Here is a 12,214-nt window from a genome sequence, read left to right on the forward strand (position 1 = left end):
ACCTGTCACCAATTATTATATTGACTGTATTTGCAATGTTGTACTGTACATCCCATGATTATTTTGTAACTATCAATTTGTACTTCTTAACTCTCACCTTTTTCACCCAGCCCTCCAGCTCCCTCCCCACTCTGGTGCAGTGGTGTGTGTATCAGTCTGTACACAGTTTTTCTATTAGAAATGTGTTTTATTGCTGAGTGGTATTCCATATGAAAATATCACTTTGTTTTCCTCTTGATGGACACCTAGGTTGTTTCCTCTATCTTTAGTTCAATATTAAGAAGAAAGCTTGAGTCATTCTGTAATGATATTTCACAATGACTCTCTTGTTAACAGAAAGATAGGTTCTAAACAGAAGCAATATTGTGAAATCTGCAGGTTTCAGAGAGAGCATGGCCCTGCTAACACATTGATTTCAGACTTCTAACCTCCAACACTGTGAAACAATAATATTTTGTTTTAAGCCACCCAGTGTTACAAAAGCCCTACGAAATTAATACAGATGTGCCATTTACCACAGTTCTCTATTATTGGATTATTTTGATCAGTGACTTAAACCTAGTATTTGGAAAAGATGTTTTAAATGAATGGACACATTAATAAGATCTCTTCTAACAATGAAAAATGTCCTATATTTCACTGTGGGAACAGTGATTTGAGTATTCTATGTTATTAAAATACTTAGAATATGGGCATCTCTACATGTTCTGTGCATATTCATGGAAAATTACAAGATGCATATAGGAGTTTGAGATATTTATCAGATACAAGTACACACAAAACTAAATAAAATTTTTATTTTAAAACATCACTAATAATTACAAATTAATTGTCCCAAGTGCATAAACTATTATGTATGTATAGGCATGTGTGTATATATAGCACACATATTTAAATTTTGCTTCATCTTTCATCTTTTTATTTGAGTAAAAAGAAGAACACTTTCCTCATTCAGGAGATTTTTGATGTTGTAATAGTTACCTAGAAGTAAAGGGATAAGAAAATAATATTAAAAATTATTTCTGTAAGATATTTCCTTAACCATCACTAAGGCAATTAAAGTATATAGTACCAAAAATCAAGTAATCTAACCCAAACTACCTTCTTATTTAATAACCACCACCTGTGATCCACATAAAGCTTCAAAGAATGGGAATTGCACTTCATTCTTCATGAACGCAAAGATGAATTAGACAAGGGTACAGGGAAAGAAAATCTCTCTTAACCCAATGGTTATTAGGTCTTTGGAACTACTGTGGGTTCTCCTAAATCAGACATATGTGTATATATAAGTAAGTACAAAAGGTAAAATAAAATCTCAAAGTTGTAAACATAAAGGCAAATGTTACTCTTAAATAAATTAGGTAATAACAGCGAAACCTAAATACAGATTAACAGCCCACCAAAAGAAGATTTATAGCACTGAGTACCATATGGTGACTTCCTATATATTAGAAATTAATGTATATTAAGTTAATAAATGTAAAGCATTCATAATAGTTTGGACACATACAAAAGACTATACAAAGTTGTTATTGTCATTAGAATGTAAGCTCCATGAGGACAGGAATTTTGCCTGTTTTGTTATGTGTCCCACCTTCTTAGAGTTACACTTGATAGACTCTCAGTTACAATTGTTGAAGGAATGAATTAATGAACAAAGGAAAAATAAAAATTCCTATATCCAAAGATGTGTTCTTCAGTAGCTGATAAGCATATTATTCTATATGTTTAAAATAACCTACTAAAATTGTTCGACTACCTAATATCTTAGAGATAATACAAGGAAAATAATTTTCCCTGCGCCCTGGATAAAACCACATATTTTCTGACTAGATATTTTTATATTCGGCAATATACTAAACAACTCTTGTTCAATTTTCATGCATCAAAATGCAAAATACTTACCTAATAACAAAAAAAAAAAATTTCTTTTTAAAGTACCAAACTTTTTTGGCATGAGTTACATCATGCTTCATTTTGACCACTATGGCTTTCATTTTTATGGTGCTCATGAGCAACTATATAAATATTTAACCATGTGAAAGAAAATGTCTTTAATTATTCTTACCTGAAGGAACATAAAACGAATCTCCCGTTGTTATTATATAAGGTGTTTCATGTAAGGTACATAAAAGGTCACCAAAGTTAACATAAAAAACCTGTAAAATTAAAAATTAAAATCTCATTTCAAATTGAACCATTACAACAACTATACTCCAAAGAAATTTACAATAAAGGTGGTAGGCAGAACAATTGCCTTTGAAAGATGTCCATATGCTAAATCTTCAGAATTTGTTATGGTATATATAGCAAAAGGGACCTCCAGATGAGGAGATTATCCTGGATTACCTAGATAAACCCAAACTAATAGCATAAACCCTTAAAGATGGAGAATTTCTCCTGCTGGAAGAAGAGAGATGAGGTAGAGGAGAAGTCAAGGAAATTTAAAGCATGAGAAGGATCTGTGGTGTTGCTAGCACTGAGGATAAGAGGGCCACGAGCCAAGGAATGTAGGCTACTTCTAAAAGCTGAGAATGACATCCTGGCCAACAGTCAGTGAAGAAAAGGGAACCACAGCCCTACAACCACATGAAACTGAATTCTGCCAACTACTTGAGAGAATTTGAAAGCAGATTCATCTTAAGAGCCTCGAGAAAGAAATAAGATTTCCCAACATCTTGATTCTAGCCTTGTGATAAGATAAACAGAGTACTCAGCCCAGCCCACCAGACTTCTAGCGTACATTTTAAGTCACTAAATTTGTTGTAAGTTGTTAAAACAGCAATAGAAAACACAAAAGAAATTTTATTCTTCCTTATTATTTATTGGCTTATGAAACTTCGAAACCACTAAGAAAGAAGACCACTTAACTATATTAGAAAAATAGCTAGGTATCATGTAACTTCTTTAAAAGTTACATGCTTGGGACATGTAACTATCTGACTAATGAATCAGAGAGAGAACAAAAAGCAAAAATATAAAATAAAATCATACATTTAAATAAGCATCAACATTAAGAAAGTAAAAGAAGATAAATCTAACTCTTGGTCATACAGGCTTCCATATTCAAATGTAGCAAATTTTATATTTCATACATGGAACTATCTGACAATGATCTGTTTTGGGGGCAACGAAATAAAAGATGTAAAGCCTTTAAACACTGAGACTCAAATTTTGAGATTCTGCCATCAAAAATATCTTCCCATAGACAATTATTCCTCCTTCTTCTTCTTCCTTTTTTTTTTTTTTTACCATTTTATAAAATTAACCTAAAATACCAGAAAAACAATACCAGCTAGCACTTATATAGCACATACTTCACACCAGCCACTGTTCTGTTTTGTTTTTATTCATTTAATGTACGTACCTGCTGCTGAAACTGGTACTATTTTAATAATTTTCACAGATGAAGAAAATGAGGCTCAGAAGGGTGTAACTTTCCAAGGTCACAATGTAAATGGCAGAGTTGGGATTTGAACTCAGGCACTTTAATTCCAAAATTCATGTTCTTAACTACTACATATACTAATTCCCTAGTTGGGAAAAGAGCTCTTGAAGTGGTTCTAAAGGTGGTTTTATAATTTAATAAAACAGGTATTTTTATTACATCTAAAAATAATTTGCCTCAACTTAAAAGACAAATGGTAACAAACAATACTACCCAGAAAGTCAAGCATATTTTTACAGGTGTTTTTCCCTTATTACTCAGTATGGCTCTCTAAGCACACCACTTCCCATTTTTGCAAACAATTTACTAAGAAGGCTTTTGAAATACATAATAGAAAGATGAATTTCTATAAATATCTAATACCAATAATCAGTCCTTCAGAGTCTCTCTACTTCCCCCACTTCATATTATTTTGAAATGCCCTGAACCATAAAACACCTGTAAATATTTCAATATGTACTGGAAAATCATGTGCTTCTATACAACATGACCACACCACTGCCATCACACCTAAAAATAAATGAATAGTTTATATCAAATACCTAGTCAGTTTTCAAATTTCCAATTATCTCTTAAAAATCATAATTTTAGGGTTTGTTTGAATCAGGATCCAAGTAAGAGTCTTAAATAACTCAGTCTACAGTGGTTCTCAGTTTGGGTGAATTTTGCCCCTCAGGGGACAATTGGCAATGCCTGGGGACATTTTTTATTTACACAACTAGAAGGCTACTATTAGATTCGATTGGGTAGAGGCCAGGGATAATTCTAAACATCCTACAATGCAAAGGATAACTCCCCTCTCCCCACCACAACAACAAAGAATTATCCAGACCAAAACGTCAATAGGGTTATGGTAGAGAAAGCCTAGTCTATAGGTTTCTCCTTGTTCTGTCTTTTTTATTCCTTGCAGCTTAATTGTTAGAGAACTAAAGCAGAAAACTTTGTATAAAAAAATCTTTGCATAGCTGGATTTTGCTGATTACAAGCTCAGAGTATCATTTGAAAGGTCTGCTATCCTTTATTTGCTATAAGTTGGTAGATCTACACATCTGATAATATTCAGGTGGGATTTCTTTCCTTCTTTGTTTTTTTAAGGAGGTGGAGTGAGCAATAATACTTATAGATAATATTGTAGTCTTCCATCAGGAGGCACATAATATCTGGTTGTATTCTTTTTAGTCGTTAGCAGACACCGATGCTCAATGCCTAGATCCAATAGTTTATCCATTATTGCAAAATAGTAATATTTCATTCTAAAATTCCTTCTTCATTTACTACTTGAAATATTTCTAACAAGGACAAATTTCCCCTCATCTATTATTTAGTTAACTAATAGTATGGCTTATACAAAAAAGACAAAATGTTTAATTATTTCCCTTTATTTACCGTACTTGTCAAAATGACATTCGTTGTCTAATTTTCAAATATTTCTAAATTTCTAAATTTCAAACATTGCTCATTTGGTTTCTTTCTCTCTTCTGCTTTTTTCCTGTTTTCACATCACTTAACTTTTAAATTTTTTTACTTCTTAATCTCTTCTTGTCTTCTAGGAAAGTTCCCATAGTCAATTTGTTAGTTTTTGTGTGAACTGATTTTAATAAATCTACTACTGTTTCTCTCTCTCTCTTTCTCTCTGATAGAGAATATCTAGCACTAAATTAGAAGAAAACAGTTATTGAACTATGCTAGTTCTCCATCTTATCCTTCTTTTATTTGTTTTTCAAAAACCCATAAAAGTAGTGCCTCGGTACTACTCATCATTAATTCAGTGCCAAAACCAACGAGTAATGAACAATGAAGCATTTTCTCTTGGTGGGACGGGTGGGGAGGTGTCATGACTCATACAAGTTCTAGCAAGTATGACTGAGTCCCAAGCAAGTACCTAGTGATGAAACATTATTTTCTTGTCAAAATGTAACGAGTACAGGGTTTAATGCCTGTTTAATGTCTCATCATGTCCAATAAAAGAGAAATATACCAGTAGCAAAACATAAATATATAGAGAAATATACTCACCAATGTATCCAGGCCAACATGCTGCTTTCCTTTTTCTTGATGTGGCCCTAATATCAATTTTCCAGTAGAAAAAAGGGGTGTATCCAATGTTTTATATACTTTCAACTCAGCTTGTTCAACTGAAAATTGATATGTGTCTCGTGGCCTTAAAATATCTAAGGGAAAAATAACATAAATATAAAGCAATAGCAATGACATTGCTCAGTACTATAACATACAGACACATAATTACAATAGTCATTCCACATATAAACCTGCCTTAGAAAGTCAAAAGTGATTCAGATCATTGATTTTGGAGCTAGAATGCCAGATGTCAAATTCTGTATTACAAGCTGTGTAACCTTAGCCAAGTTACTTATCCTTTCTCTGTGCCTACATTTTCTTTTCTGTAAAATAGTAATAGCTTATCTATGTCAGAGTTATAAATATCAAATGAGTTAATTTGTGTGAAGTATTAAAATGCTGGCACAAAATAAACATTAGTTAAGTCTTAGCTATTAATAACAGCAGTATTACTGTTATTTCTATTAAAGCTCAAATGAAAAACAAAAGTAGCTAAGAGATAAGAAAGACTTCCATATATTTAAAAAGTTTAACATGGCCCACAATACAAATGTTTCATCTTCACGTCAATATATTCCTTTGTGTTTATTTGACTAATTATTATATAACAAGATTTTTATTTATCAGATAAAGGCTCTAAGTAACCAGAGTTCTGTTACTCACAAATTACTAATTCCCTTTTGAGTTTCTTTTTACTTCTACACCTTTCCACTTCTGCAATTAATACATTCTTCTATCATCAGTTTGTGACTTTCTTTGGATATTTGGGAATGCTAGTAATCCTACTTTACAGAATGTAGAAAATATACATACTCAAGAAAACAGACAAAAAGTGATGAACTCCTAACAACACACAACAATGTTTTTAGTTAAGACACGATACTAACCAAAATTCTCTGTACTTCTACCTCTGCTACCAAATGAACAATATGAATATAGAAATAACTTTGTTATTTAAGAATTCAAATGGGACCCATTTCACAGTGAAAATTTTAAGTGTGAATACTATTACAGCCTCTCTGGTTTGACTTATTTGTCCAATGACTTAGGATAAATAAGTCTTTGGTACTCATGGAAATAGTCACAACAGTTATTAAAACTTTTAAATATTTCCTATACATAAATGCTGTCTGGTTGGTAAATATGTGAGTGTCCCCTACTTAATCCCATACCACACTACGCACATTCTTTGGGACGACCTCCCATGGTCAGCCAAGACATTAACTTTTAAAGCGTACTCAACACAGCAGGAGGCTTCTATGACATTGTGCCAACCCTAAGGTTAAGTGTGGCATTTATTTGGCTGCTTGGCGCACTTGCTACTCACCCATAAAGGTTTCACGTCCCAGGCATTATTATTGGAACCTCACTGCCAAGAAGGCTGTCTAAATCCTGCCTACAATCCCTTCATGGTCTCATAGTAAGAGTGTATCCTGGTGTCTGCCAGTTAACTTGCTACAGTTCCTCATAAACAGCCCTTGTCCCCATGTGTGCTTCTGGTCAAAGAAGACCTGGACCCTATCAGGGAATGCAACACCCCTGTTAGTAGCACTTGCATCTCAGAGGACAAATGCATGGTGCTATAGGTCCCCTAAAAGATGTCTGCCATCAGTGCTCCCCCGGAGTACTCCTCACATGGGCTGCTTATTGACATTGGGCCCTCTGTTGGGCATTGGTTCTGAAAGAGCTGGAAAGAGAAAGGAGGCCAGCCAGCAAGCCAGCAGTTTGTAGTTATTAGCTATTAAATTAAGCATTTTCAATATCATTCTTGATCTTACCCATGAGAATAATCTTTCTTGTTGCTGGGTCCTTTACCCTCGTTGGCTGCAAAGGATCTCCCAGAGGTATATTCAGATTTAGCACTAATTTTTTATCTGCAAAAGAAATAAAGTATAAACTATGTCCTTAAAATTCTTTTCAATTAAAAAAAATACAGCTATGGACAAGTTATAAAGGAAAACTGCCAGAGGCATAACAATCTCTTCCTATTTATGAATGACCATTCTGATAAACAGTATCTATAAGACCATGATTTAATATAGAAACAAACATCCTATATTTCTTATTTTATGTATACCTGTTATAATATGACAACTCATGAAGTCCTGTATGAGGAAGTTAAGTGGTTTTGCATATTCTCAAAGAGAGCTGGAAGTATGCAAATACACTTTATAAGGAAGTCATCAAAAAGTCTATTTTAACCATAGCTGGGCATTGAAAAGGTCAGCTTCATTTCACAGAGCTATTTACTCATGTGGAAATCTTTTATACTATGCTATTAATGTTTGTTTTTTCTTTTTAAAAAAAATCAATTTGGACTCTGGTCAAGGTGGCAGGGGAGGTAAGTGCTATACTCACCACCTCCCATACACACATTAAAATTAAAACTAAATTTTAGAACAACGATCTTGGAGGATCACCTGAAACCTAGCTGAACAGAATTCCTACCAAGAAACTACTAGAACTGATAAATGAATTCAGCAAAGTAGCAGGAAAATCAATATCCAGAAATCAGTTGCATTTTTATATACCAGTAACAAACAGAAAGGGAAATTAAGGAAACAATCCCACTCACAATTGCTTCAAAAAGAATAAAATACCTAGGAATAAACCTAACTAAGGATATATAAGACCTGTACATAGAAAATTACAAGACACTGAAGAAAAAAAGTGAAGAAGATACAAATAAGTGGAAGCACATACCATATTAATGGATCAAAAGAATTAACATCATTAAAATGCCTATACTACCCAAAGCAATCTATAGATTCAATACAATTCCTATCAAGATTCCAGTAACAGATTTCAGAAAATTAGAACAAATATTTCAATCACTTATATGGAACCACAAAAGGTCCCACAGAGCAACAGTAATCCTAAGAACAAAATTGGAGGAATCATGCAACCTAATATGAAACTAATGTTACAAGGCCATAGTCATCAAAACCGCCTGGTACTGGCATAAAAAAAAACAGACACAGAGATTAATGGAACAGAATAGAGAGCCCAGAAATAAACCCACAGCTTTATAGTCAATTAATATTCAACAGAGAAGCAAGCACATACAATGGGCTAAAGATAGTTTATTCAATAAATGGTGCTGGGAAAATTAGATACATGCAGAAAAATGAAACTAGACCACCTTCTTACACCACACACAAGAATAAATTTAAAATGGATTAAAGACTTAAATGTTAGAGCCAAAACCATAAAAATCCTAGAGGAAAGCATAAGTAGAGAAATCTCTGACATTGCTCTTGCAATATTTTATCTGATATATCTCCCCAGGCAAAGGAAAAAATAAACAAACAAATGGGACTACATCAAACTAAAAAGTTTTTGCACAGCAAAGGAAAACATCAACAAAATAAAAAGACAACCCAGAGAATAGGAGAACATACTTCCCAATACATCTGATAAATGGTTAATATACAACATTTATAAAGTACTTACAAAACAAGACCAAAAAAACAAACAACCCAATTAAAAAATAGGCAAAGGACTTGAACAGACACTTCTCCAAAGAGGATATACAGATGGCCAATAGACATATGAAAAGATGCTCAATGTCACTGACCATCAGAGAAATACAAATTCAAACCACAGTGAGATACCATCTCACACCTGTCAGAATGGCAACCATCAATAAATCAGCAAACAACAAGTGCTGGCGAGGATATGGAGAAAGGGGAACTGTTTTGCACTGTTGGTGGGAATGCAGATTGGTGCAGCCACTGTGGAAAGCAGTATGGAGATACATCAAAAAATTAAAAATAGATCTGCCTTTTGACCCAGCAATCCCACTTCTAGGAATATATCCAAAAGAACCCAGAAACTAATTTGAAAGAACATAAGCACCCCTATGTTCACTGCAGCATTATTTACAATTGCCAAGATACGGAAGCAGCGCAAGTGTACTTTAGCAGATGAGTACATAAAACAACGATGGGACATTTACACAATAGAATACTACTCAGCCATGAAAAAGAAGAAAATTTTACCCTCTGTGGCAGTATGAGAGAACATTATGCTAAGTGAAATAAGTCAGTCAGAGAAAGCCAAACACCATATGACTTCACTCATATGTGGAATCTAATGAACTGAACTAACATGCAAAAACAAAGACAGATTCACAGGTAGAGAGCTGGATGACAGCTAGGGCAGGAGGGAGGATAGGGTATGGAGGGACTGAGCAAACAGGAAAAAGGACTAATGGACACAGACAACAATGTCATGACTGTAGGGGGAGATGGGTGTGTAAGGGGACTAAATGGTAATGGAAAAATATACAATAAAGATTTTTATAAATAAATGAAATTAAAACAAGAAAAGAATTCCTGTAACTAAGGATATAAAAAGAAGCCACATGGAGACTGGTGAGAGGAGCAGAGACCTGAAACAGGCTGGACCCATACCCACTCTGGTGAATGGGGAAGGATATCTCAGCTATGGAGGTCCTCCTGAGAAGGGAGGGGTCCCATACCCACACTCTGCTTGCCAATCTGGTGCACCAGTGCCTGGAAAAATGAGTCCGCACAATATCTAGCTGTGAACATCAGTGAGTATTCTGCATGGGTGAGATGGAGTGCTACTGGAGACCCATGCGACCCCAAGCACAGACTCGCTCGTTCACAAACACTGGCCCTGAGCTTGAGAGAAAGGAGAGCCGCTCAAAAAGTGCCAGGGACATTCAAGGAGAAAACTGAATTGTCTGGTTTCAGGGCAAGACTGGAGGGGCAACTCTTAAACAAAAGTGCTATCAGGTACCACTGTTCCTCTGTTGGGCCCTCCCCACACACAGCCAGCGGGAGCAAGTAGATGCCAAGTCTGAGATTCCATTAACTGGCTAACACCATTCACCACACCCTGGTGATTCCCTGAGAACCCACCCTTCCAACTCCTACGCCCAGACTGAATCTATTTCAGCAGTTGTTTCATGTAAGTAACTGGCCTCAGCCACTCCTGGAACTTTACTAAAATCTCTCAAAGGTTCACAAACCACAAACAAGCAGTGGCTGGCGTCAACATGCCTTGTATCTCTTGATAAGTGTCCCAAAGCCCAGCACCAGTGACAGCTAGCCTTGGTTTGTAGCATGGCCTCTCCCAGGTGCCTCCAAGCTCAGAACAGAAGGAAGTGGCATGAAATATTCAAATTGATGAACAGCAAGGACCTCCATCCCAGACTACTCTACCCAGCAAGTCTATCATTTAGAATTGAAGGAGAGTCAAAGAGCTTCCCAAACAAGAAAAGCTAAAGAATTTAATCCCCACCAACCCAGTATTAAAAGAAATGTTAAAGGGACTTATGAAAAAATGAAAATATGAATAAAAAAATATGGAATAGAAAAAATTCTGACAGAAACAAACATGTAATAAAAGCAGTGAATTGACGTACTATAAAGCTAGTGTGGCCCTGGACACTTGGCTCAGTTGGCTGTAGCACTGTCCTGGCACCAAAAGGTTGTGGGTTTGATTCCCAGTCAGGGCACACACTTAGGTTGAGGGTTTGATACCCAGTCTGGGTGCACACAGGAGGAAACTGATTAATGTTTCTCTCCCACATCGATGTTTCTCTTCGTTCCTCCCTCCCTCCCTCCCTCCCTCCCTCCCTCCCTCCCTTCTTCCTTCCCTCTTTCCCTCTCTCCCTCTCTAAGGTCAATGAACATATCATCAAATAGGATTGGGGAATAAAAAGCTAGTGCAAATATTAAAAGGCAAAAGTTGAACAATCATTTATAATTACAATAATGAATTAGGCAAAACACATGAATACACAAAAAAAGAGTAAACAATAGTGACTAAAACACAAATATGGAAGGAGCAAAGAAAAATAATAGTGATTGGTCTGGCCAAGATGCAGGCGTAAGTAGTTATACTTTGCCTCCTCACACAACGAAAAGAAGGACAACAAATTTAAAAACAAAAAACAACCAGAACTGCCAGAAAATCAAACTGTATGGAAGTCAGATAACAAAGGAGTTAAAGAAGAAAACAATCATCCAGCTGGGTAGGAGGGGCAGAGATGGGCAGCCAGGGTAGAGAGGATGCACCACAAAGCAACAGGTGGAGGACTGGGTGGGCTAGACAGCATCTGGTGGTCCCACATTTGCACGCAGATAAACCAGAAGGAATAACAGGGGAGCAAGACAGGCTGCACAATGCAGGGTTCCAATGCAGGAAAAGAAAGCCTCAAAATCTCTGGCTGTAAAAGCCTGTGGGGGTTGCAGTGGTGAGAGAAACTCCCAGCCTCACAGGAAAGTCCACTGGAGAGACCCATGGGGTCCTAGAATGTACACAAACCCACTCACCTGGGAATCAGCACCAAAAGCGTCCAATTTGCTTGTGGGTAGTGGGGGAAGTGACTGAAAGCCAGCCAAGAGCTGAGCAAGTGGCACTGTTTCCTCTCTGACCCCTCCCCCACATACAGCACCACAATGCAGTGATGTGGGCTGCACCGCCCTGGACAGTATCTAAGGCTCTGCCCCTTACAGCACCACAGATGCCCCGAGACAAAGAAATATGGCCCAAATGAAAGAAGAGATCAAAACTCCAGAAACAGAACTAAGCAATGAAGAGATAGCCAAAATATCAGATGCAGAGTTCAAAACAATGGCAATCAGGATGCTCACAGAAATGATTGAATATGGTCACAAAATAGAGGAAAAAATGAAGGCTATGCAAAGT

At 36.1% G+C, this 12,214-nt stretch overlaps 1 protein-coding gene across 3 annotated transcripts in view; it reads right to left on the bottom strand.

The window, feature by feature from the left end:
* Nucleotides 1-628: 628 nt before the first annotated feature.
* Nucleotides 629-12,214, bottom strand: part of CENPC (centromere protein C) — a 70,105-nt gene continuing 58,519 nt past the window's right edge. For all 3 annotated transcript variants that reach the window (XM_054566810.1, XM_054566808.1, XM_054566809.1), the window contains 4 exons: nt 7,309-7,404; nt 5,468-5,622; nt 2,072-2,162; nt 629-981 (listed from right to left, as the gene is read on the bottom strand). In XM_054566810.1, coding sequence (XP_054422785.1) covers nt 911-981; nt 2,072-2,162; nt 5,468-5,622; nt 7,309-7,404 — 413 coding nt within the window. In that variant the 3' untranslated portion in view covers nt 629-910. The remainder of the gene's footprint in view (nt 982-2,071; nt 2,163-5,467; nt 5,623-7,308; nt 7,405-12,214) is intronic.

This window comes from Pteronotus mesoamericanus, unplaced genomic scaffold (assembly GCF_021234165.1).
Source record: "Pteronotus mesoamericanus isolate MK-2021 breed Mesoamerican mustached bat unplaced genomic scaffold, CSHL_Meso_final contig_180, whole genome shotgun sequence".
Taxonomy (NCBI): domain Eukaryota; kingdom Metazoa; phylum Chordata; class Mammalia; order Chiroptera; family Mormoopidae; genus Pteronotus; species Pteronotus mesoamericanus.